Source organism: Odocoileus virginianus, chromosome 17 (assembly GCF_023699985.2).
Source record: "Odocoileus virginianus isolate 20LAN1187 ecotype Illinois chromosome 17, Ovbor_1.2, whole genome shotgun sequence".
In the NCBI taxonomy this organism is placed as follows: Eukaryota; Metazoa; Chordata; class Mammalia; order Artiodactyla; family Cervidae; genus Odocoileus; species Odocoileus virginianus.
Window position 1 is genome coordinate 40,836,461 of NC_069690.1, and position 26,664 is coordinate 40,863,124.

General features: G+C 53.9%; 1 protein-coding gene across 3 annotated transcripts; it reads left to right on the plus strand.

Annotated features, from left to right (window-relative positions):
- The first annotated feature begins 358 nt into the window (after positions 1–358).
- JUP (junction plakoglobin) lies at positions 359–26,196 on the plus strand. Of its 3 annotated transcripts, none has more exons than XM_070479500.1 (14): positions 359–500; positions 12,214–12,426; positions 14,909–15,168; positions 15,407–15,645; positions 16,392–16,593; positions 17,429–17,573; positions 17,687–17,790; positions 19,554–19,892; positions 21,094–21,249; positions 21,457–21,576; positions 23,375–23,525; positions 23,633–23,754; positions 24,561–24,600; positions 24,885–26,196. In XM_070479500.1, exons 2-14 carry the CDS (start codon positions 12,219–12,221, stop codon positions 25,034–25,036), a joined length of 2,238 nt encoding a protein of 745 aa, XP_070335601.1. In that variant the 5' UTR covers positions 359–500; positions 12,214–12,218; the 3' UTR covers positions 25,037–26,196. The 3 variants fall into 3 exon arrangements, with proteins under 3 accessions (XP_070335601.1, XP_070335600.1, XP_070335602.1); XM_070479499.1 differs by having other exon boundaries at positions 360–500; positions 12,211–12,426; XM_070479501.1 differs by lacking the exon at positions 359–500 and adding an exon at positions 513–586 and having other exon boundaries at positions 12,211–12,426.
- The last annotated feature ends 468 nt before the right edge of the window (positions 26,197–26,664 follow it).

Consider the following 26,664-nt stretch of genomic DNA (forward strand, 5'->3'; position numbering starts at 1 on the left):
CTGCTCGGAGGTAGGGTGGGGCAAGACACACCCCATCCCTCCCATTGGTTCTTTCCTTAGCCTTACTGACAGTTTCTTGCCCAATCAGGAGGAAGTAACCTTCAATCTGCCAATAGGTGCGGAGTTAGGATGGAACCTCAAGTTGGAGACCGTCCCTAGGGCCGAGTGGCAGTCCCTGAGGCCAATGGTCAGCGGATAAACAGAGGCGGTGGGGAAAGGGGACTGGACGCGAGACTCCACCCCCTCGATGGGACAGTCTGGCGAGGCAGCCAGTGAGCCCACATCGGCGGGTGGGCGTCTCCCTTGGGGGCGGAGCTACGAGGGGGCGAGAGGCGTGGCTTGGCTGTCAGGTCCCTTCGCCTTTTGTTCGGTTACTGAGTTGCTGCCTTGGCCAGAGTCCGGAGCAGCCGCCGCCCGAGCGCGCCGATCTCAGTTCGCAGCCCGTGCCGGCTCCCATCCCGGCCCGACCCCTACCCAGCCCGGCCAGGCTCCAAACGCAGGTGCGGACGATCTGGGGGCAGGTATCGCTGGGGCGAGGGAAGGGTAGCGAGAGGCCGAGAGGCCGATCCTCGTCGTCTCTGGGCAGGTAAGGGCCGGAGCCAGGGAGCGCCACCCTGCACTGGCGACAGGGGGCGCGCTGGGGTCCTGGGCGCTGCTACCAAGTGGGCGCGAGGTTCCGGCGGAGCGCGACTTGGGGCTCGGGAAAAGGGCGGGGAGGGGTCAGGGCAGGTGCCTCTGGATCGCGCCTCCCCCGGGGCCCGCGGAGCTCTCTCGACGCCGCGTCCCTGACTCTGGCCCTGCCTCTTGCGGGGGAGACTTTCACCTGCTCGGCCTGCTTCCCAGCGCTCACTCTGTAGTCAGGAATTTACTGTTTGGGAAACTTGCTGCCGCTGGTCTCTTTGGGGCCACCCTCACCCCACCTCACGCGTCATCCTCGCTTTCCCTCCCTCTCTACTCCCCCAGGCCTGGGTGGGGCCCTATTGTCTGCTCCCGGTTTGCCCAACTCTGGGGGCTGAGCGCACATTTTCCCAGCGACGCGGGCCCCACCTGCCAAGCAGGTGAGCACAGGGAGTCCAGAGGCCCTGCCCCCCAGCTCTGCGAACCCAGTCGGGACTGTACCTGCGGCGCCTCCCTCGGCTTCGCTCCCTGGGTGCCGGGCTCTTAGCTCTGCCATCGGAGGCGGGATGGGATGGCAGTGGGATTGGTGCTGGGCCCGGCTCCCCCGCGCAGCCGGTGTCTGGCACTCGCGTCAAGAACTGGGGTCTGGGCGGAGGGGTCGTGCACGCCTGGAGAATTCACCCACCCAGCTACCGCAGCTGAGGCTTCCAGAGTGTTGATTACGGGAACAGGACTACCCTTGCTCTCAATCCCCTTCTTGGCGGAAAAAATCACCCCAAACAAACTTTTCAGGAAGTATTCACCGCAGCTTTCCCTGGGGCTTTGCCTGCCTCCTGGCCCGGGGCTTCCCCCCAGGCTTAAGGGGTCCTTCCCGTAGCAAAGTCCCCTCCCCCAGTCGGCCAGGCTGAACCTGGGCTAGTGCCTGCGCTGTGACCCCGTCCACCCTGCCCCCACCTCCATCCTGTTTGCTGGGCCCCTGGGGCCTGAGATGGGGGCCGGGGTAAGGAGGGGGGCGGTGGGTGGGCCAAAGGGGAAACAGCTTCTTCCTTCTCTTCCTGCCTCCGGGGACCACCACACCCCCCTCGCAGGAGGCCTGCGCTAGAGGCTCGCTCCCGATCTCTGCCCCCCTCCCCAGGAATGGGGGTGGGGCAGGGCCGGGCCAAGCTGACTGAGGGTGGGGGGAGCGATTGCTCTGGTCTTTTTTTTCTCCGTCCCATCCCCCACGTCATTTAGCTGGCTGGTGACTGAGTCCGAAAAGCGGAGCGAAGGGGCTGGATTTCCATTAGATTTCTAGGTTTTCGAAGGTACATTCTTTCTGGAGGTTTTTACATCCACCCCCTTTCCTGAGAGAGTTCGAAGGGGAAAGGAGGAAGGCTTCAGCGGGGAGGGTTTCAGGCAGAGCTGCTTTCGCCGCCGCTGCCCGCCCCCTCCTCCAGTTTCCTGAGAGCCCCTTCCCTGGCCTCCTTGGGGGAACCGAGTCCGGAATGTAAGAGCCAGGTTCTCCTGGGGTGAAGGGAAGATTCAGGGGATCAGGGTTGCTTGCTCTGATTCGCTTGGGAAGACCCTTCCTAACCTACAACTCTACCTTGGGGGTAGATGGGAAAGTGGGGGTGAAAGTCAGAACCCGCCCCGCCCCCCAGGAGTGCCCTGGGTCAGGGGAGTCCCGTGCCTCTTCTGCTCCAGTGGGTGTCACAAGGGCAAGGAGTTTGGGCAAAATAACCTGTTTTCCCTCTTCTCTGCCACAGTGGAGGAGGGGAAGGCATTGTAATTACACTGGTTAGATGATTAGTTTAGCTAATCTGTTTGTGGCTGCGATGAAAAGATAATACTGAGGTGAGGAAGTATTGCTAGGAGGGGCAAACCAGCTACTTACTGGACTGGAGGGGGGAAAAGGTAGGATCCAAGTGGTCATTTCTTGCTAGATCAAACCTCAGCTAGAGTGACAGGAGCCCTCTCCCTCCTTTCTCCTGGTCCCACCCCGAACCCCAGTTACACCCCATTTCCTCTGGAACCTCTGTTTGGGCTGCCAAGGATGAGGCTTTGAGAATGCATTGTGTGGGAATAAAAGGGTACCGATCAGGCAGGTACAGGTGAGGGGGTTCTCTCCCTGGCCTGGGAGTGCTTGGGGGAAAAGAGCCACCTTAGAATGAGATGGGGGTAGCTGACTCTTGTACAGAAGAGCTGTTATTTGGACAGATGTTATAGTGGGGCAGTTTTGAGCATAGGGATTTAGACTTGGTTTGAGCTAGGTTTGGTTCCCAGCTCTGTCACTCATTTCCCATTGGACAAGTCACTTCACCTGTCTGAACCTCAGTGATCTCCTGGGCAAAAATGGTAACTTAAAGACAAGGGACTACTTACAAATTCCAAGCACTTTCATGAATTGTTCTCACTTAATCCTTACGATCATCTCTGTAGGCAAGCATCGTTCACCATTCTACAGGTGAGGAAATGGAAACTTAACTCAAGGGAGTTAAGTAACTGTCCAAGGTTGCGCAGCGAGACCTGAGCAGGGCCACAGCTGGCATTTGGGTCCTTTGGCTCCACGCCCAGAGCTCGTCGTCCTGCTGTATCACCCCGCTGAGGCTCTGGGAAGAATTTTTCTGCCATTGCTTTTTTTTAAGAGCCTCTGCTTGGGAGTCTGGGGAGATGAGAGTTCAAAAGGGCCCAAGATGGTGTGTGTGGGTGGTGAAGGTGGGGGCAGGTTTTGTCAGGGGTGACTCATGTCCCAGCCTCTAGCCTTCTGAAACCTCCCTGCTCCATGGCTTGGTTTTTGGTGGAGGGGGCTGTTTCCCAAAGGCCAGGGGCTGTGACGGATGTGTGGAGGAGGTTATGACAGGGAGAGGAGGGCAGGGGTCAAAGCTGCTGCTGCCTCCCGGCTTGAGCTGGGCAGAACCACGGACTTTTCTGGGCTTGTCCCTGTATAGGAAGTGGGAGTTGTCTGCTTTGCTGGGGGCTGGGGCTATGCCAAGCAAGTCCGGGGGAGAAGGGTGGGGGGAGCTGTTCCCTGGGGAGTAGAGAGAAATGAGAGTCAGATTTAGGACTGGGCCAGTGTCCTACTGGACTCTACCAGTCAGCGCTGCCAGGCTGCTCTTGGGCAGGAAGTTGGCTGTCCTCAGCTTTGGAGCTGGGAGCCCTGGGGGCTGGGAGTAGATTTTCTGCTGCTGAGAAGGCCTTTCTGGTCATGGGGGTGGGGTCAGCAGAGCCTTGGTCCTGGAGGGAGGGGCTGGTGTCCCTGTCCTCAGACCCGCCTGGCTCTGGCATGTCTGCCAACTGGGCACCTGACACCCGGACGGACCTGGGAAATGGGCCTCTATCTGTGTCAGTATAGCCTGGGTACTGAGCCTATTGGCCTTGGGCTTCCAGATCACTTGAGGTCAGGAGGGGACCCTAGGCAGGGGGAATTAGTGATCCTGGAGAAGAGAAGAGTGAGGGGAGTTGATGTGACAGACAAGGAAAGAGAATGAACTCAGTCCTGGCTGATTGCTACAAAGAGGGTGACAGGCTCGCAGTTTTCCACCCTCACCTCCCCCCCCACCTCCCACCCAGAATACAGAAGCCATCAGGACTCTTCTTTTTAATCTTTTTTAAAAAATTTATTTATTTTTAATTGAAGGATAATTGCTTTACAGTATTGCATTCATTTTTACGAAACACCAACATGAATCAGCCATAGGGGACACATGTCCCCTCCCACTTGAACATCCCTCCCACCTCCCTCCCCAAGTCTATTTCTTTTTCTTCCTTTTTTTTTTTTTCACCTTTTTGGCACATAGGGGTCTTAATTCCCTGACCAGGGATTGAACCCACACTCCCTGCCTTGGACGGCAGAGTCTTAACCACTGGACCACCATGGAAGTCCCCAGGATGCTTATAGAAGGAATGGAGGCTAGACAGGAGGAAGGACTTCCCACCTGTTAGAGATGAGGTCTAGAGTTGATGAGTAAGAGGGAGATGCCAATGGAGGCTCAGAGTTGACTCTTCTCTGAAGGGAATGAAGCAGGGCCCCATCCATGTGAGCTGGGGAGGGCCAGCCTACCCCAGGGGAGCAGGCAGAAGTCACTACTGTCTGGGGCAAGTCTGAGGTCTGGTGGGTCCCTCCTGGGGAAACTTTTAGTCTTGTGTCTTTTGGGAGGAGAGACCTGGCTCAGAGAGGGGCAGGGAGCCATGAGCCACTTACCCACTGACCCCTGCGAAGAGAAAGAGCAGTGTGACTGGGGCAAGTCATCAGGGTTTGTGTCTCTGCAAGCGACACCATGAGGCCTGCCTCCTGGGACATGGTTGAATCTGGTGGAGGTCTTGGGAGGCATGGACTGCCCTGATTTCCAGCAGCTTCTTTGGCCAGGCCAAAGAGAAAACTCTCTAACCACTCCCCCTTTGCTCAGCCTCTTGGCACCTCAGCTGTTGGGGGCCCTCAGGGCAGGAAGCTCAGCTTTCTGTGACCTACAGAGTGTGGGTTAATAGGTCAGCTATCTTTCCTCACTGTGGGGACAGCAGATTCTTGTCTCTGGATTCTTGTCTCTGGCAAGTGGCAGGCACGGGGGACAATTGAGACAGGGCTGGGCAGTCAATACACTGTTTATTTGGGTGTGAGTGGAGGTTGTACTATGACTCCCCCTCCCGCTTGATTGGAAAAGTAGTATCTGCTCACTTTGCAAAAGAGTTGGAAAGTTTAGGAAAGTTTATGAGAGAAGAAAAAAAGTCATCCATAATCCTATCCTTTGAGGCATCTACTTTCTTCTAACATTTCTTTCCCTCTTTTCTTATCATCCTCCTGTTTCTCAGCCTTGCTCTCAGATGATCTCATGCTGTGTATACACATAACAAATTTTAGCCAAATCTTTATCCAAATCCTGGTTTTCTCCAGCAAATGCTGAACAGGGAAGTAACAGTTGGATCTTTCTTGCTTTTCCAGGAGAATGTCAGGCAGCAATCCCTGCAGAATGAAACCCAGGGGAATCACAGCCTGAGGAGTGGACACGAGCTGGGGTTGGGCTCTCCAGACCCCTCTGGGGTGGTTGGGTGGGGGCAGCAGGCACTTGTGTATTGAGATATGTCACTGACACAAGTGAGTCTTTAGCGGTTGTTTCCTGAGGCTGGTAAAGCGTTTTTCCATTCCCAGGAGTCTTGGTTTGGGGTCATCTGCTAATTTGGGATTTTTGCCCACCCAGGGTCCCCAGCAGGGAATGGATCTCCAGCTGGAGTCCTCTCTAGGGGAGCCCGGAGGTTCCCAGAGTCCAGCCACCTGGCCGGGCATTTCCCTCTCCTCCAAGTCCCCTTCATTTTCCCACCCTGGTTTGTTTGCTTTGGGCAGGAGCCCAGAAGGAAGAAAATAAACAGCAGCTGGGTCGGCCTGACCTGAACCTCCTCCACCCCCAGCCAGGCCTGGGCCGCTGCTCGGGCTGTCCTCCAGACCGGAAGTGAGGGGTTTCCTCCGGAAGCTCAGGATGGGCTTCTGTGTCTTCTCTTGTCCCCAGAGCCCTGGACGTCGCTGGTGCCCACCTCAGTCTCTGCCCATTTGGAATGACCAGTCTGATGGGGGAGACCACAGTTTTGGCCAGGGAACATCTTGTCCACAGGTGGGGGTGTTTCTCCTGGAGCCATTAGTCTGAGGGTAGTGGCCTCGCTGGGAAGCCCCAGCCTGACCAGGGGGAGACAGGGCTCTCAAGGGAAGTAGTCACGTCTCTGTACTTCTAGAGTCTGTTTCCGTCTGTGCTTGAGCCTACTGGCCAAATCTCTGCTGGAGCCAGAGACAGAGTGAGGAAGGGTGGGGGCTGGTGACCCTGCAAAGCCCAGCCTCTCCCCTGGGGCTGCTATGTGGGGAATGTCCAGGCCTGACTGGCCTGCACGCCCCCTGACGGCAGACCGTAGCACATGTGACCGGGGAGAGGGGCAGCACTGTTTCTGCCCCTGGCCTCCCCTCCCAGGACCTGGATATAACTCATCCTCCCCAACCACACCCTGTCCCCCAACCCCAGCGGCTCTGGCCTAGGACCAGGAGGCAACTCTCCTCCTAGCCCTTATCTGAGAGGTCAGGGAAGAGAAGCCTGGGTCTTAACCTTGGGTGTGTGTACATGCATGCTAAGTCACTTTAGTTTTGTCTGACTGACTGTGACCCTATGGACTGTAGCCTACCAGGCTCCTCTGTCCTTGGGATTCTCCAGGAAAGAATACTGGATTGGTTGTCATGCCCTCCGGCAGGGGATTTTCCTAATCCAGAGATCAAACCTGTGTCTCCTGCATTAGCAGACAGGTTCTTTACCACTAGCATGCCCTGGGAAGCCCCTGGAGTACTGGGTCCTAAAAAGCAGGCTGACTGCCAGCTACCTTACTGGGCCCATCTTTGCTGGCCTCCTCTGCAAACTTCTTTGCTTTCCTAATGGAAGGACACTTGCCTGGGTCCTTCCTATCAACAGAGGCTTTCTGCAGTCATGGTTGTGTACCATTCACACAATTTACAGTGGTCTGAAGAAAGCAGTGTCTTGATTGTCTCCACTTTATCTTTGGCTGTGCCGCTCAGCATGTAGGATCTTAGTTCCCCGTCCAGGGATTGAACCCGTGCCCCCTGCAGTGGAAGCGCGGAGTCCTAACCCCTGGACTATCAGGGATGTCCCTGTCTCTACTTTACAGAGGAGGATATGAGGCTTCAGGAAATCACATGACTTGCCCAAGGGCACATGGCCAGTGTGAGGTGGGGCTGGATGGAGCTCTCCCCTGACTCCACCCTGTCCTCAGTCCCCTTCCTCTGCCTGAGCCCGTGATCTGCATCTGCACAGGGTGCTGACCTCTGGCCCAAGGACCTTCTGGAAGCCCTGCCTGCTCTACTGCAACGTTTCTGAGCCAGGTCCCAGCACACCTCTTGGGCAACCAATTGCTGTTCTGATTTCCAGATGTCTGATTGAAACTTGGTGTCATACAGCCCAGCCCAGCTGGCTGGGGAAAGAGCCTATAGCTCTGGTGGGAGTTTTTTTTTTTTTTTTTTTTTTGGTGGGAGTTTTTTTATGTATTTTTAATTTTTTAATATTTTTGGCCATGCTGCACTGCACATGGGATCTAGTTCCCTAACCAGGGATCGAACCTGTGTCCCCTGCAGTGGAAGCACAGAGTGCTAACTCCTGGGGAAGTCCTGGGAGTTATTTTTTATTTCAGAGCTGGGCTGCACTCTGCCAGGACAGTCTTAGATTTAGAGTGCCGAGTGACAGCCCACTGGGTTGGCCATGCAGAGGAGGAAGCAGGAGTGGAGGGCAGAGTGCGCCCCAAAGCAGCCTTATTGCTTGCTTGCAGATTCCTGGCCAGTGTGGTCCAGTGGGGAAAGGGTCCTTTGCACCCCCTCTCCAGAGCCCCTCTTCTCTCTTCCTGCCCCTTGCGAGGTCCCTATCCCATCCTGTGATCTCTGAGCTGACTTCTTCCTCCCGTGTCGCCAACAATAGAACCACTGCTAAACAAAGCGCCCCCATTCAGTTCAGAGCCCCGCCCTGTGTCTGGCTCTGCCGTCTCCGGCCAGGGTGCTTGGGCAGGGCCCACGTCTGTCTCGCCTCCTTCCACCCTGGCTCTGACCAGGGGCATTGTGGTGGGTCTCCAGGTCCAGGGCAGAGAGGGGTGAGACCAAACTGTGTGCGGCCTCCTCCACCCTGGGAACTGCAAAACCAGCACGTTGGTTTCTTGTGAGAGAATTCCCCTGGTTCTCCTGAGGAGTAGGTGAGAAGAGGTGGGGTTGCTTGCCAGTGCTGCCTGAGGTCTTACTTAGATCTTTCCTGTGCTGAGAGTAGCTCCCTCCACCATCCTTTCTTCACGAAGAGTTCTGGTGTGTCTTCTCTGAGCTGCTTTCTACCTCTGACCTTGCCCACCCTCACCCTCAGCCTTTTCTTGACTGTCATGGGAATTCTGACTTTTTATCCCTAGAATCTTAGATATCAACATCCCTCTGAGATCACCTGGGTCACCCTTTCTGTGGATGAAGCACAGAGACGGAAAGCTGTTGCCCAAGGACACACAGCAGTAGCCAGCAGAGCTGGGACTAGAACCTGTGACTCCTGACTTCTGAGCAGCCAGCGCTTGGCTCCACCTGTGCTCCGTTCAGCTCCCTGCCTCTGGTCTCTCTGCAGGTGTCTGGCGTTCTTTCCCTGACCCCAGGGTGTCCCCTCTTCCCCCAGGTGCCCTATTAGGAGCCAGGGGAGGAGGCTGGTTGGCAGTGAGACAGACCTGGATTTGAGCAGAGCACCGCTATTTTTCAGCATGGCGCTTGTTTCCTCATCTGGAAACTGGAATAATCAAATGCTGACCAGGGTTGCTTCTAGGAAGCATGAGATTCATTTGCTAATTAAGACACACGCTCCCACCCCCATCCTTCCACTATGGTGGATCCTTTGACCTCCGTGAGGCCTCTGTCTCACCCTGGGCAGTTGTCCAGCCCTCAGCTTTTCTTAGCTCAAGGCTTGGGCTGGTGGGAGTTGCTGAGGGGCCTGCTAGGAAACACCTCTCTTATGGCTAGCCTTGACCTCAAGGGTCCCTTTGGACCTGGGGCCAGTGAGTGGATTGTTCCTTAGGTTCTGGCCAAGGCCCGCATCTCTCACTTGGCTTGAAAGCACCGGGGGTAGGTGATGGTCTCCACTGGGGAGCAGCATTTTCTGGCTCAGATGGGCTGTTTTTACTGATAGGGCTGGAGATACCCAGTTTTGTTTTTTTTAATAACTCACTATAGAATAAACAAGAAAAATTATACAGTCATCTCAAGAGATGTAGAAAGATCATTTGGTAACATTCAGCAAGCATGGCAGGCAGGCCTGGAACCCAGCCCCAGCAGGGCTTTCCTTCTGCCTCTGAGTGCTGGTTTGAAATTTTTTTTTTAGTTTTAGTTTTTTTTTTCATTGGAGGATAATTGCTTTACAATATTGTATTGCTTTCTGCCCTACATCAACATGAATCAGCCACAGGGAGATATCCAGTTTGTCCTCAGCGAATCTGGCTGAGGCTCGGAGGCCAGATGGCAGCTCAGCTGTCTGCCCAGCAAAGTGGCCTTTGCAGGGTTAATGCAGCTGTCTTTACTGACGCAGTTTCATCTTCCTTCTCCGGGCTCGGATGTCCGAGGCTTCCTGCCTGAATTTTCTCCCTGGAGGCTGCTCGGAGACAGGCTTTCTCCTCCCAAACTCTCCTGTGTTCTCTGTCTTGTCTCTCCAGGGAAGGCAGGAGTGCTGGGCGGGCAGCGTGTGCTTAGGGCAAGGGTGAGGGGGAGGACTCCCCCTGAAATAGCTGCATCGGCCTGGAGAGCAGCTGGGCACATCTGGCGGCGCCGAGCCTGCTTCTGTTTATCAGCCCGAAACTCTGAGTCACTTGGGGTGATGGGAGGAGAGGGAAGAGGCTCCAGGGAATGGACCTGTTACAGGTGTGCTGACAGGCAGAGGAGGGGAGGGGTCACCGTGAAAGGCAGGGAGACTTGAAGGACTGGCATCCTCCTGGGAGGTGGCGCTGGGCCTGTCCGGGAAGACATATCTATGGTGACCTTTGTTCCCGGCGAGGGCCCAGGCTCACCAGCCACTGCAGCCTCATCCCTAAATGGTCTCCAACGCAATGGGACGATGGGTTTGAGGTGCTGGGTGCTGCCTCCCCTCTGGGTGGGCCAACCTGGGGTCTACTTGCCATCTGAAGCCATGCTGGGTGTGCACAGACCGCAGATGGGTGTCGCTCACGCCCAAGCCTGGTCCCGGCTGTCATTTCTCTGCTGTGTCCCCTCACCCGGTGGAGCCTCAGTTTCCCCATCTGTCAATTGGGAAGCAGAGCATGTGCTTTGAAACCCACTTGTGAGGATGTTGGCGGTCTTGGAAGGCACCAGGTAGGCCCTCACTGGGATACAACTTCTCTGGTCCCGCTTCCTGGCTGTTGGACTCTGGAGGTCAGCGCCCGAGACAAGGGAGCTGGACAGGCCCAATAGGGGTCACCTCCCCGGTGCAGAGTCACGCCCAGCTATTCATGACCCCCAAGTGCCCCCACGTCTCTGAATAGTAGCAATGACTACCCTGAGGCCTGCCCCACCCTGCGGAGAGAACACACCCTGGGGGAGTAGTGATACCCGGCCATGGCCACCCACATTGAGCACCTACTGTGTGGCCAGGTGGGCAGCTGGGCTGGTGGTGGGAGGTGGTGCTGCCCCATTTTACAGATGAGGATGGGGGTGCAGCTGAGTGGCGAATGGCCCAGGAGTATGTGGCTGAGGTCTGAACTGGTCGGTGGGACTCAGAATTCTGGGGAAGGCTTCTAGGAGCTGGGGTGCTGGAGAGATGGGGTTCCTAAGGCCTGAGCCTCTGGGATCACTCATGATCCTGCCCCATGTGCAGAAGATTCTGGAGTCTCTGAGGCTCAGAGAAACCTGTCTGACTGCTTCCCTGCCCCACCCGCTTTCCCAGTTTCCCACCCAGTGCCTGAGGTGTAGCTGCCTCACCTTGCAGCCCTTCCCAGGAGCCCCAGTGGACCCTAGAAGTTGCTGGAGGCTCAGAGTGATGTCTCTTGCCCTGCGGGTTTGGGGCTGTGGGCCACAAGGTGAGCGAGCCCGTTACCGCCAAAATCTTGGCTTTCTCTGCCCATTGAAGTTGAATTAAAAAATACAGAGATAGAGCTTAGAGGAAATAGAAAGGAAGCTTTAATCCTCAGCCGGCAGAGGGGGGAGAACACAGTAGGTTTGTGCCTCAAGAACTGTTTCCCCCCCTTCCATAAAATCTGAAGGGTTATATAAAATGAAGGCTCGCAGTCAGGGGTAGGTGATGAGAAACAAACGTATAAGGATTTTGTATTCTCTTCTTGCATTGTTTCAAAAGCAGTCTTAGGCTGGCATCAGGTAGCCTGGTAATTGGGTCTGGCAGTCCCAGTCCCAAAGCCCAGGGATTGAGTCCATTGTCTGTTGTGTATTGTAGTGTGGCCTTCTTTCTGTAATGCAAAAAGAGAGAAAACTACCAGGGGTGGTCTGTGAAGAGAGTGCCGGGAAGGTGAGCACCAGATACAGGAGGTAATTAGCATAAAATCAAAGGATGATAGGCACAAAATATAGCTTAAGTGGAGTTAGGGGGCAGAAAAGCAAACTTAGACTACAGGTTTGTTGTTCAGTTGCTAAGTCATGTCTGACTCTTTGCGACCCCATGGCCTGCAACACCTCAGGCTTCCCTGTCCTTCCCTGATTAGGAACAGTTAAAGTGAAAACTAGGGGTAATCTGGCCTGCTCACTCTTCTCTTTATGTTCTTTGTTCTGAAGAAAGAAAAGAAAAACTCATTCTTCTTTGGTCCTTTTCACTGCAATAAACCCAGGGTTGGGTTGGGACATCTGGCCCTTTAAGGCACCTTTCCCCGGGGTTCATCCCACCCTGGGCTGGAGGTCAGAGATACAAGGCCAGGACTCACACCGGGTGTCTCACCCTGGGCAGTCCTCCCTGGGTTGGTCCCTTCTGCCTCCCACCCTCCTCCACAGCCCACTGGGGCCCTTGGGGCCATGGTTGGGGAAAGGGGTGATGGGCAGGGCCTGGAGAGAGGCTGGAAATGGGGGCCGTGCCAAGTGATGGGATGTCCCACCAGGTCAGCTAATATCCTGCCCCTCTTCTGTGTCCCCAGCAGCCACCATGGAGGTGATGAACCTGATTGAACAGCCCATCAAGGTGACCGAATGGCAGCAGACATACACCTACGACTCTGGCATCCACTCGGGGGCCAACACCTGTGTGCCCTCGGTCAGCAGCAAGGGCCTCATGGAGGAGGACGAGGCCTGCGGGCGCCAGTACACGCTCAAGAAGACCACCACCTACACCCAGTCGGTGCCCCCGGGCCAAGGTCAGGATCCCTGGGGACTCTTCTGTGGGGCTATCCCAGCAGAAAAGCAGCTGGCTCCTGGAGGGAGGTCAGGGTCAAAGGAGGCAGACCTCAGGGGGCTCCCAGTCTTCGGAGGGAGGCCCAGCGCCAGTGCTTAGACCCAGCAGTCTGAGGGAGGAGGCATAGCTCCTGCTCTTAGAAACCCATGCGGTCTGAGGGAGGAGGCACAGCATCTTCATGGCGCCCCCTACCCCCAATCTGGGAGGGAGGCAGATTCCCCTTCCGTGAACCTCTAATAAGAAGGGAAGGCATAGACCCTGCACACCAGTCTGATGGAAGAGGCACAGTCCTTCACGAACATAGAGAGTGCTGAGGAGGCACCCCGGCTACCCTCAGGGAACCCAGAGGCTTGGGGAAGACACAGTCCTTCTGCTCCAGGAGCCTCAAGTACGCAGCAGGGGCAGAGTCCAGTTCTGGGGCTTGGTCAGGGTGGGGATGCCTGCCAGCCCAGGGTGCCCTGCCTCTCTGGGGGAAAGGGAGATCCAGTCCCATCTGTAGCCCACAGATGGCTCTAGGGCCCTGAACGGTGCGGTGCGGTGAGCCTTGGGAGCTGGGGAGGGTGGAGAATGGGTGGTGGCAGCCTGGGCCATTGCAGCGCTCAGCCTCTGCACCCCGGGAGCTCCTCCTGACAGCACGCAGAGGCCTCTCGGCGTGGTGGGGCCAGGCACTGTGTTGGCTGCGAAAGTGCAGTGTCCAGGAGGGAAAGCCATGTGGGTGTCCCCTCCTTCCCAACTAATGGGAGTAGGGAACCTCTGTCTCCCTCTCCTCTGGGCTTTGGGACACTCACCATGGCAGGGCTGCCTGGGAAACTGGGGTACCTGACTCTGGGACTTCAGACCTTCCAGGCGTTGGAGCCTGGACTGAACTGAGAGCCCTCCTCCTGTTTCGTGAATCCCACAGTCCCAACTTGCCCTGTCATCCGTTGTATTCCAGTGGGTGACCCTCTGGGCCTCTATTTGCTGCTGCTGCTGAGTCACTTCAGTCATGTCCGACTCTTTATGACCCCCATAGGCTGTAGCCCTCCAGGCTCTTCTGGCCATGGGATTCTTCAGGCAAGAATACTGGAGTGGGTTGCCATGCCCTTCTCCAGGGGATCTTCCTGTATCTCCTGCGTCTCCTGTGTTCCAGGCAGATTCTTTACCGCTGAGCCACCAGGGAAGCCCCTGGGCCTCTATTTAGCTGACCATATAATGGGAGAATTGCCTCCTTTGGGGAGGTTGAGGGTGTAATTAGAATCATGAGATTTCAGGATTGGAAAGAGACAGAGGTTGTATCATCCTACCCCTACCTGATTGTTAAGGGAGGGGCATAGAGTCAGGGTTGGGTTCTGGAGTCGGGCTGTCTGGGTTCGGGTCCCAAGTTGGGTTCTTATAACCTCTCTGTGTCTTAGTTTTCCCATCTGTAAAGTGGAGATAATAATAGTCCTTGCCTTGTAGGGTTGTAAGATTAAATGAGAAAAATATAAGGACAGCACTTAATTCACTGCTGGGCACATAACAAGTATAGGCATAGGACTTCCATGGTGGTCCAGTGGTTAAGGCTCTGTGCTGCTAATGCAGGCGACATGGGTTCGATCCCTGAGTGGGGAACTGAGATCCTACATGCTGTGCAGCGTGGCCAAAAGACCTTTAAAAAAGTATAGGCACGCATTTCTTTTTTTTTTACAAATTGAAGATTTGTGGTAACTGCATGGATCAAGTCTATATGTGCCATTTTCCCAGCAGCATTTGCTTACTTCATGTCTCTGTATCACATTTTAGTAATTATTGCAATATTTCAAACGTTTGCATGATGATCCTCTTTGTGATGGTAATCTGTGATCAGTGATCTTTGATAATGCTGCTATGACTTGTTGAAGACTCAGATGATGGTCATCATTTTTTGGCAATAAAATATTTTAAAATTAAGATATGTACATTTTTTAGACACAATGCTATCACACACGAGATACTACAGATAGTGTAAACATAACTTATATGCACTGGGCAACCAAAAAATTCATGACTCACTTTACTGCAATATTCACTTCTTCATTGTAGTGGTAGGGAACTACATATCTTTTATATATTATATATTATATAAGCATAATATCTTTTAGGTATGCCTGTACTCAAAAAATGTTAACTATTCCTTTTGATAATAATAAACTCTGACCTTGTTTTTACTGATATGTGTCAGGCACATGCATCCTTTCTTTTAAGAACAACCACACCTATTATGTCATTTAATTCTCATAAGAATTCCCTGTGATGAACAGACCAGGAGGTGCCCCATTTTACTGCTGATGGCCTGAGGTGATGATGACCTCCTCAAAGTCACTGGTTAAAGGCAGAACTGCGAGTGGTGGCCTGGAAGTCAGCCCAGAGAGCCCAGATGGGACGCCTGCTCCCCAGTGTCCCCCTGCCCGCTCCCTGCAACTCACTGCCTGTCTGCTGGCCCCCAGGTGACCTGGAGTACCAGATGTCCACGACCGCCAGAGCCAAGCGGGTGCGGGAGGCCATGTGTCCCGGTGTGACAGGAGAGGACAGCTCGCTGCTGCTGGCCACCCAGGTGGAGGGGCAGACCACCAACCTGCAGCGGCTGGCCGAGCCATCCCAGCTCCTCAAGTCGGCCATCGTGCATCTCATCAACTACCAGGATGACGCTGAGCTGGCCACCCGGGCCCTGCCTGAGCTCACCAAGCTGCTCAACGATGAGGACCCGGTCTGTGAGGGCCTGGCCAGGCTGGAGGCAGGGCAGGGAGGGGGAGAGTCAGGGGTCTGCAGGAGAGGGCCCTACCTGGGGTGGAGACAGATCATTGACCCAGAGCCTCATCAGTGGGAAGTCTGACCTGGGTCTGTCTGAGCTTTGTGGAGGTGTCTCCTGGCCCTTCCTTCTCACAATGGCAGCCATCTCGGCCCCGCCTGCTCACTCTCTCCCCTCCTCCTTCTTACACCCCAAGGTGGTGGTGACCAAGGCAGCCATGATCGTGAACCAGCTGTCGAAGAAGGAGGCATCTCGGCGGGCGCTGATGGGCTCGCCCCAGCTGGTGGCGGCTGTCGTGCGCACCATGCAGAACACCAGCGACCTGGACACGGCCCGCTGCACCACCAGCATCCTGCACAACCTCTCCCACCACCGCGAGGGGCTGCTTGCCATCTTCAAGTCGGGCGGCATCCCTGCCCTGGTCCGCATGCTCAGGTACCCACCCCTACTCCCTGCAGGAGCCGGGGGCGTCCCCTCCCTTGAACTTCCCTGGTCTTCCATACATTTATTTAGCACCTACTGTGCCAGGTGCGGAATCACACCCAGTCCTCTTGCTCAGCTGCTCAAAGTCTAGCAGGGGAGACAGGCAGGTAACTCTCAGGTTATTTATCAGGATACAGGGTGGATGAGGGCAAAGGTGTGCCCAAGATTGGTCAGTGGAGCTCCAAGAAGCTGTTCACTCTAATGGCGGGGGGTTGACAGAGCAGTGGACTTTGACTGATGTAGATGACGGGAAAAGTATTCCAGGCAGAGGGAACAGCCTGTGCAAAATCCCTTGCTACCTTTATCTTTCCCTGCCTTGCAATGTTGAATGGCCTTTTTCCTGATCCCAGCTGCGAGTTCCTTAAGGGCAGAGATACTGATCTTACTCCTCTCTGAGTCCCTCGCAGGCCTTTCTAGCATGATGCCTTCCACATGGCAGTTACTCAGAGACAGGTGTCCAGGGGATGGACTCAGTAGGGACAGGTGTGCTTAGCACCGAGCTGGGAGTCCAGAGCAAGAGGAGTCATGGTCTCAGTGGAGAGAGGAGAGGTGCTGCGTGCTCTGTTCATAGAAATGAGACTGGACTCAAGGGACAATGAAATTTTAGTAAGGAGCTATTTCCTGCAGAACTTTCCTGCAGGAGGTGACCCACATTTACCTGGAACCTGACTCATGTGAACCCTCTACCCTCATCCCAGCTCCCCTGTGGAGTCGGTCTTGTTCTATGCCATCACCACGCTGCACAACCTACTGCTCTACCAGGAGGGTGCCAAGATGGCAGTGCGCCTGGCAGACGGGCTTCAGAAGATGGTGCCCCTGCTCAACAAGAACAACCCCAAGTTCCTGGCCATCACCACCGACTGCCTGCAGCTCCTGGCCTACGGCAACCAGGAGAGCAAGGTGGGCTGAGCCCTATTGTCCTCACACAACCATGTGCTGCCTCCAGCGCTTCCCCCAGCGCTTCCCGCCCCCAACCAAGACCTGCATCCCCCATGCCATCCCCCTCCATCCAACTGCAGCTTCGCGTCACTGCTTCCTTACTCTTTTTAGGTTAAATATATATGTAAATTCTGATGTAATGTTTCATCATACTACTAAATATTTTGAGGATAGGGAAAGAAAAAATTATCCTCACACAACCATGTGCTTCCTCCAGTGCTTTCCTGTGGGCATTTTTTATACAGTTGTAGTCATAGAAATTTACAACTTTGCATGTTTTCTATTAATGCATGATATTAAAATTATTATTATTATTTTTTGCTACACTGTCCTGAAAGCCACCCTTTATAAGAGCAAATAACATTTCATTAAATGGAGGCTTCAGACTTTATCCTGAGGAAGGGCATCTGGGTTGCTCCTGATCTTCCATTTTTATGAACAATGCTGTAATGAACATATTCAAGACACAGTTTTTCCCAGAAAGTAAGAATTGTTTTCATCAGTAGGGCTAAGGATTTTTAATATTTCTAAGCTTTTACAAAAATTGCCAGGTACTTTCCAAAAGGATTGCCTTATTTACAATGCCATCAGCAGCAATGTATGATAGTAGTCTCACCTCATCCTTGCCAGCATTGTGTATTATCATTTTTTTCATTATTTGGCTTATTTAATAGTCACAAAAGCTCAGGCTTTGGGTGAAGCTCAGTAATAACAGCTCTGTTACCTACCCGCCTTCCTTCCTTGTTCCTTGCCATAGACCCCATCTGTCTCACACTCATTTCCCCCCTCCCCACAGCTCATCATCCTGGCCAATGGAGGACCCCAGGCCCTCGTCCAGATCATGCGCAACTACAGTTATGAGAAGCTGCTCTGGACCACCAGCCGTGTGCTCAAAGTGCTGTCCGTGTGTCCCAGCAATAAGCCTGCCATTGTGGAGGCTGGTGAGTACTGCAGCCCATGTAGCCAGGTGGGAGCAAGCGGGGCCCCTGACCAGCCACCAGGCTCAGTCAGCTGTGCTCCCCTGTGACTGACATGTGCTCATCTCCTACCCCAGGTGGGATGCAGGCCCTGGGCAAGCACCTGACGAGCAACAGCCCCCGCCTCGTGCAAAACTGCCTGTGGACCCTGCGCAACCTCTCGGATGTGGCCACCAAGCAGGTGAGGGAGGTGATCAGACCTGTGTCCACCTCCTCAGCCATCTTACTGCATCCTGCTTCCTGTCTGGGAGTCTGACCTTAGGAGCCTGTGGCCCCTAAATTTTTTCCACTGTGGCTGAGGCTGGAAGTGCCCTTCATCCCTTTAGCCAAAGGCTCTAATCCCTCTTAGGGGTTTCAGAAGAGGACTAGAGGAAAGGGGCTGATGTTTCCAAGCTGGGGTTCAGGTGGTACCAGAGGAACAGTTCTACCCTAGACCTTGAGCAGGGAGCAGTAGGGTGCAGGCGATGGCTTGGGGGCCCTGATGGCTAAAAACAACTTAAGGAAAAATGCAGTTTGGGGACAAGTTTTCTGGTTCCTCCTTTAGACCTGTCATTGCTAAGAATTACATCAACAGGCTGCTTATTGAGCACCCGCCATGTTCTAGGCTCAGCTAAGCACCTGGGACACTGGCTTCTTTACCCCTTTCAGTACCTGGGGCTCGTTGTTAGCTGAAGAAACAAAGGCTCAAGTGGTACATACATACAATGGAATATTACTCAGTCATTAAAAAGAATGAAATCATGCCATTTGCAGCAACGCGGATGGGCCTAGAGATTATTATACTAAGTGATGTAAGTTGGACAGAGAAAGACAAATATCTTATGACATCACTTACAGGAGGACTCAAAAAAATGATACAAACGAACTGATTTGTAACACAGAAACAGACTCACAAACTTAGAGAATGAACTTCTAGTTGCTAGGGTGAAAATTGGGGGGCAGGGATAGATTGGGAGTTTGGGATTGACATGTGCACACTGATACATTTAAAATAGATAACCAACAAGGAATCTCTTGTATAGCACAGGGAACTCTGCTCAGTACTCTGTAATGACGTAAATGGGAAAAGAATTTGAAAAATAATAGATACATGTACATATAACTGAATCACTTTGCTGTACGCCTGAAATGCAACATTGTTGACCAACTATACTCCAGTATAAAATAAAAGTATTAAAAAGTTTTCAACTATATCCAATATAAGATAAAAATTTTAACAACAAAGTTTTCAACTGTACTCCAAGAAAAAATAAAAAGGAAAAAAAAATTTTTTCAAAGAAGGAAAAAAAAAGGAAAGAAGAAACAGGCTCAGGGAGTTAAGAAATGGCCTTGGTCACGGCTAGTAGACTGCAGAATTGGGATTTGAACTCAGGACTGTCTGTCCCCAGCGCCTGGGGTTTTTATATTCTACCACAAGGCCCACGTGGCTGTCCCTGGGAGAAATGAGGTTTCTGGCTTAGGGATGTTTCCTGAAGGCAGATTTGGCTTGGGGACCACTAAGTGTGCAGCAGCAAAGGCCCAGAAAGGGAAGAAACATATAAAAGTGGTTCAAGTGAGCCACTGAGGCATGGCTCAACAACTTCATTCTGGCCTAGGGGCCTCCCTCAGATGAGTCAAGTTTTGTTGGGTCTGAGGACCCAGAGGAGGAGCCGGAGGGGCTGGAGAAGAGAGAATGGGGCTTAGAGATAGGCTTGGGTTCAGATCTGGCCCATGAGCTGTGGGTCTGTGAGCCAGGCCCTCAACCTCTCTCAGCCCCAGATCCTCCACGGGTAGAACTGCCATCTCATGGGGTGCTGGCAGGATCGTGGGGTTGAAGATTTTCAGGGCCCAGGGAGTCTGTACTGAGTGGGCTAGAGACCCCACTTAGGCCATCTCGCTCCCCTGGGCATACTTGGGAAGCTCCTGCAGTTGGGGCTCACTCTCCACTGCTTTCCCCAACCCCAGGAGGGCCTGGAGAGCGTGCTGAAGATTCTGGTGAACCAGCTGAGCGTGGACGACGTCAACGTCCTCACCTGTGCCACGGGCACTCTGTCCAACCTGACGTGCAACAACAGCAAGAACAAGACGCTGGTGACGCAGAACAGCGGGGTGGAGGCGCTCATCCATGCCATCCTGCGCGCGGGTGACAAGGATGACATCACGGAGCCCGCCGTCTGCGCCCTGCGCCACCTCACCAGCCGCCACCCTGAGGCCGAGATGGCCCAGAACTCCGTGCGTCTCAACTATGGCATCCCGGCCATCGTCAAGCTGCTCAACCAGCCCAACCAGTGGCCACTGGTCAAGGTACCGCCCGCTGCCCGGTGGGGCCAGGCGAGGGGAAGAGCTCTGAAGACAGGATTAGAGCCTCCACAGTCCATGGTGGCTCTGCTCCCGAGCCCCAGAATCCTTCTGTCTTGTAGCTTGGCCATCAGCTAGAATAGAGCTTCAGGGTTGAAGGCGCACGAGACCACCCTGGGCGGTCTCATTCAACTGAAGGCTCAGATTTGGTAGGCCCGGGGTGGGCCTGAGACCCTGCATTTCTAACGAGACCCCAGGTGATTTTGGTGGTCCATGGGGCACAGTCATTACAGAGGGTCTGGACGCTCAAAGTCATATGAATATGAATGGATGGGTGAGGTCACCCTCATCCATGCATTCTAGCCCCGGAGAAGTGGAGAAGCCCTGAAGGGCTGGCAGCGACCAGAAAGTGAGACCACTTCAGCCCATACTTAGGAACTTGTTCCTTTGGCCACGTGTGATGGAAGGGTGTCCGTACTGTGTCATGCGTCCTGCTCAAACTCAGGAAGGATGCTAAAGAGACGGGTAGACGGGAAGGGTAGAGAGGGTTCTGGGGGCACTTGGTGTCTGCCACGGGGAGCCAGGGAACCTGGAGGCTGCCTGGGTAGAGCACAGATGTGTCAGTTCCCTGTCAGAGACAGGGGAGGTGAGGGTGAGCCAGGGCAGAGCTATAGGCGTGTGACACCTGGTGCCAGAGAGTGAGGGAGCGACTATAGACGGGGTCTTGTCAGAGGGCACCGGAGCCAGCTGGCCGGCTCGGAGCCTGGGGCAGAGACCTCGTTCCAGATCCCACTGCTTCAGCTGGATCACATTGTGAGTGTCACCTACGCAAGAGGCTTTGGGGTCAACCCTAGCAAGGACTCCCTGATAGTCAGAGTTTGGGAACGATCAGAAAAGCAAGACTATATTGTCCATGAGGGGGCGTTAGGAGAGAGGGGACAGGGATGAGGGTCAAGGCCTGGGGGCTGGTGGAATGTTCTGGGATGGAGTATCATTTTAGCAGGGGCTATGAGAGTCTGACATGAGGACCAATGAGATCATATGGAATAAGGGGCTGGGAGAAGCGTCATTCTCTGAAGCCCTTCCAGCACATCCATGGCTGGCCTGGGGGAGAAGAGACGAGGGGGAAGGAGGACATGATGCTGGAGAAGTGGGATCCTCCAGATGTCCACGAAATGCCCTTGACGGGCGCCCTTTTTCTTGCCAGGCGACCATCGGCCTGATCAGGAATCTGGCCCTGTGCCCAGCCAACCACGCCCCACTGCAGGAGGCAGCAGTCATTCCCCGCCTTGTCCAGCTGCTGGTCAAGGCCCACCAGGATGCCCAGCGCCATGTGGCTGCTGGCACACAGCAGCCCTACACGGTAAGTGAGCTGCTGGGGCCTGTGACTGCCCGCCGTGAGAGTCTGGCTGCCCTCTGTGTGAGCGTGTGCGCACATGAGCGCGTGACTAGGGGGGCAAGTTGTGATGAGGCCAACTCCAAGGACCAGTGAGCTTTGCCAGTGTCCTGAAGAGGGGTGACCACTCCCGAGGCTCACTGTTGCTATACCCCTGTGGCTCCTTTCGTGCAGGATGGTGTGAGGATGGAGGAGATTGTGGAAGGCTGCACTGGAGCCCTGCATATCCTCGCCCGGGATCCCATGAACCGTATGGAGATCTTCCGACTCAACACCATCCCCCTGTTTGTGCAGGTGAGTCTGGGGCAGGTGGGCAGGAGAGGTTTCCCCCAACCCTTGCTTTTCCCCACTACTGAAATGGGAATGTTTGAGGCAGTCTGGGCCAAGCATCCCGAGGTCTTTGGAAGCATTTAGAGAAAAGTGGCCACACCAGACATGGTCACTTAGCAAACTCCAGCATGGGAAAGGCTTTCCAAACTCAGAGGTAAAGGAAGAGTCCACAAACAAAAACAGGAAGTATTCTTAATATCAGAAACAACATTAAGGTTTTAATGTCAGAAATGGCCTAAAATCATTGAAAAGTAAACAGCAAACTGGGAAAATATTTGCAAACTTCGCAACAGACAAGAGTTTAATATCTTTCATATAAAAGGCTCATTAATACTAAACCTTGGTAGTTATCTACAAAGAGGCACATGTAATTAATTCCCAGGTGGTTCATAAACAAAGAGTGCTCAAACAACCCCAGGGGTTTAAAAGAAATGAAGCTTACCCCACAGGGGGAGCCCATTTTCCACTATCAAATTGGCAAAGAAAAAAGAAAAAAATGGGAGTGCTTTGTGCTGGTGAAGATGCGATAAAATGGGCAGTCTTATACCCTGCTGGTGGGTGGTAAAACCTCTCCAGGAAGCAACTTTGTGATGTGTATAGACAGCCTTGAAAATATTTATATTCTTTGATCGAGTAGTACAGGTCTGGGACTCTCTCTTTATGAAATAACATAATGTAATTTAAAATGTGGCATAGATGTATATGTGCGGCTGACAATTGCACTGTTACTAACAATAACTGAAAATTAACTGACTGTCCAGTGATAAGCGAATGGTTAAAAAAAGAATGGTCCATTATATCATGCGGACATAGACAATGGTGTGTAAGAATTTTCAGTTTTTTAAATTTTTTCCTTTAATTATTAATGTTCAGAGTAAGGAATCGGTGTTGGTAGCTACTTCCACTTGTGATGGATGAGGTTTTTAAATTTCCACTGTTGTTTTGCTTTGTAGCATTCTCCTTCTCTCTTGAATACCAATATGAACTCACAGATTTTTTTTTGTTTTTTGGCCATGTTTCTTCACAGGCTTGAAGTTAGTTCCCTGAACAGGGATCAAACCCAGGCCCCCTGCAGCGGGATAGCAGAGTCTTAGCCACCAGCCGCTGGGGAAGTCCCTGAATTCACAGATTTTTAAGGAAAAATTACTGAATAATATGGGAAAATGCTTTAGGCTACAATGTCTGATCAAAAAACAGGAATCAGGGACTTCCTTGGTGGCCTATTGGTCAAGACTTCACCTTCCAGTGCAAGGGGTACAGGTTTGATCCTTGGTTGGGGAGCTAAGATTCCACATGCCTGGAGGTAAAAAAACCAAAAATATAAAACAGAAACAATATTGTAACAAATTTTTAAAAAATGGTCCACATCAAAAAAAGTCTTAAATAAACAAATCAAATATGTGTTTATGACTATGATGAAAATCTAATGGAAAGAAGCTGTGTCTGAGTAGGGGGTTGTGGCGGTTTTTTTAAATTAAAAGAAATTTAAAAAAATCTTTTGGCCTTGCCTCAAGGCTTATAGAATCTTAGTTCCTCAAGGAGGGATTGCACCCACGCCCCAGTATTAAACACACAGAGTCTTAAGCACTGGATCACCAGGGAACTCCCTGCGTTTCCTTTCTTTAGATTTTACTTAGCCTTCTCACACTTTTTGCTATGGGCTTGAGTTATATCCAGAAAAGGGAGGCGGAGATTGGCAGGGCGGGAGGCGCGCTGCTGGCTCGCCTCACGCCCACCCCGCGCCCCGCGCCCCGCTCCCCAGCTCCTGTACTCCTCGGTGGAGAACATCCAGCGCGTGGCCGCCGGGGTGCTCTGCGAGCTGGCCCAGGACAAGGAGGCGGCGGACGCCATTGATGCGGAGGGCGCGTCGGCCCCACTGATGGAGCTGCTGCACTCGCGCAATGAGGGCACCGGTGAGGGGCTGGGCTTGGCGCAAGGGGGCGAGGAGGGTGAGGAGGGAGGCTGCGGGCGGGCGGAGGCAAGCACCTGACCTGCCTGGCCTGGCCTTTTCCGTGCTCAGCCACCTACGCTGCTGCCGTCTTGTTCCGCATCTCCGAGGACAAGAACCCAGATTACCGCAAACGGGTGTCTGTGGAGCTCACTAACTCCCTCTTCAAGCACGACCCTGCCGCCTGGGAGGCTGTGAGTACCCTGGGTTGGGTCGCAGTGTCTGGCTGTGCAAGTTGAGTACTGCAAAAAGATAGCACTTTGTCGGGGGTGTGTGTGGTGGGGAGGCGGTTACCATCTTGTCAGCTTCATAGATTCTAATTTTCTTTCTTTTTTTTTTTGATATGCCGAATGGGGGATCTTAGTTCCCCGACCAGGGTTTGAACCTGGGCCCCTTGCAGTGGAAATGCGGAGTCTTAACCACTGAATTGCCAGGGAATTCCCAATAGATTTTAATTTTATAATTGAATCATTTATGACAGTTCCCAGCAGATGAAAGTAATAGTTTGGCCCATCTACTGTTTTTGACCTACAAAATGGCAATTTTTTGTTCAAACTGATATGAAGTGTTGGGGCAAGAGTGCCTTTCCCTAACTTGCACAAAGGTGCTGTTATAGGCTGATAGCTGCCCCAATCCTACGTGCGGCTGCTCCTGACGCCCATTCTCTAGTCCTCTCCCCGCCACTCCTCTCCCCAGGGCTGCTCTGATTCTGCAGGTGCCTCCAAGGGGTCTTTGCTTTTCCTTTGGCCCCCCTTTATCTGTTGTTTTTTGGTTGTGCAGCATGTGGGGTCTTAGTTCCCCGACCAGGGATCAAACCTGTGCCCCTTGTGTTGGAAATGCTCGGAGTCTTAGCCACTGGGCCACCAGGGAAGACCTCCTTGGCCCCTCTAGGCAAACATCTCTTGCTGCTCTTCTCTCCCCGCCTCCCCCGCCCCAGTCCAGAGCCTATGTTTCCTCCCTTCCCCTCTCCCCTAATGTTGCTCTCTGTCTCCATCCTCAGGCCCAGAGCATGATCCCCATGAATGAACCTTATGCTGATGGTAAGTGGGTGCAGAGTTGCTCAGGACCCTGGAGAGCTGGGGCACAGGGGCGTCCTGTGTGGGTGTGTGTGAGCGAGGGAGCAGCTTTGTGTCCCCAGGGCCAAAGGACCAGTGACAGCCACTGTAGTGTTCACACCAACTCCTGGCCAGGTCCCTGACTTGAAGTCTAGGTCCCTAAGTGGGGGTGGGGGGGGTCCGGCCCACTGGGGCAGGAAGGGGTGGAAGGTGTGGCTGAGGGCTGTCCAGACCCCCGCAGGGTAGCCTGAGACCCTTCTCCTCACCAGACATGGACGCCACCTACCGCCCCATGTACTCGAGCGACGTGCCCATGGACCCACTGGAGATGCACATGGACATGGACGGGGACTATCCCATCGACACCTACAGCGACGGCCTCAGGCCCCCCTACCCAAATGCAGACCACATGCTGGCCTAGCTGCCCGGACCCTAGTATGGCGCCCCCTCCCCTGCTTTGCAGCTCTCTCTCCCCCTGTGGGCTGCTGAGACTTGGGCTTCCCTTCCCTTAGGACCTCCTTCTCATGGGATGCCTCTCAGGCTTTCCCTGAAACCCTGGCTCCTTCAGCGGGGAGCGAGCGTGGGGCCTCTGGGTGCTGAGCTGCCCGGGGAAGGCATGCCTCGTCTACCTTGTTCTATATTCTTTGCTCTGGGCAGCGAGTTCCTGCCCCTTCTGTGGGTGGCGGGCAGATGATGCAGGAGTGGCACGAGCTCCCAGGGGCCACGGGCCTGGCCTAACCCCTCTGTGTCTGCATCCCCCCCCCGCCCCCCCCAGGTGCAGTTCCCCATCTGAGAGGTTCTCCGTGCAGGTGATGGGGCCAGATAGCCAAGTGCCTGAACCCGGGCAGCAGGGCTGCAACTTCCTGCCAAGCCCCGTGCCTCCAGAGGTCCTCTGTGGGGTCTTTCTTGGGATGGTGATCTACTCCTGCTTTTCTATTCTGGGCCGTGGGTCCAGGGCCTGACACCCCCTTCCCACCCCTGAGGCTCTGGCACTAAAACTTTAGACTCGAGGCACCCACCTTGTCCCCACCCCCTGAAGTTCTCCCCTCCTCCTGGGCTGCCCATCTCCAGGAACCTGGGCCCCACAGGCTCTGGCTTCTGATTTGGTCCTTGAACTCCAACTGTGCTGAGCCCCGTGGATCTCCAGGCCCCCATTCAAGGCCAAAAGGCCCAGAATCCAAAGCTTGTCTTGGAAAGTTCAGGGATCCTTTGGGAAGATGGGGTGGAGACACAGAGAGATTGTCCCCGCCCCAGGACACTGCCTGCTCCCTCCCTGGGATGCTTAGTTGGCTTTGGCCCCTCTTAGGGGAGCCTGGGGACAGCGCCCTGGAACCCCCCTCCTGCCCACACAACTACCCTAGCTGACCCCCCGAGAAGTGCTCTTGGCTGACCCCTCTGGTGTGCGGTGAGGGGCTTTCTCTTCCTCTTCCTATTTCGAACTCCCCACCACCACCTCCTGCACACGGGTGTTGGGGGCTGGGGGAGGTCCCAGCAGAGTTTTATTATGATCGCTTTATGTTTTTGGTTATTGGTTTTTTTTTTGTATAGACCAAAGCAAAGAAAATAAAACTAACACACTGATCTGATGGAGGTTGTTTGAGGGAGAGGAATGAGGGGGGCAGAGCTCCCTTAGCCTGGTACCTCCTTGATGGCTGGATCCTGAGTTGTCTGTGGCCACCTTGCGTGTAGAAAAGGCAGGAGGGGGACGAAGCAGAGAGAAAGGAGTGTCCAGGAGCTGGAGTTGATTTAATTAATACATCCAACTCAAAACCTCAGGAGGGGTGAAGAGCTGACTAGAGGTGAGTCCCCACTTTGGAGGACACCAGGCCATATTTATCTCTTCAGTGGGGCCTCTCAGTCTCCAGCCTGCTCTTCCCCTGCCCCATGCAACCTTAATGATCACTGGCTGATCTCTCCTGGGCAGAACACTCCATGTGGCCTATGGCTTGGAGTCCAGGCTCCTTTCTGGTCTGTAGTGGGCCTGCTCCAGCCTCTGCCCGCCTCCCCTCCCCTGTTCCTGCAGCCAGCAGCTCCCAAGCTGTTTCTTGA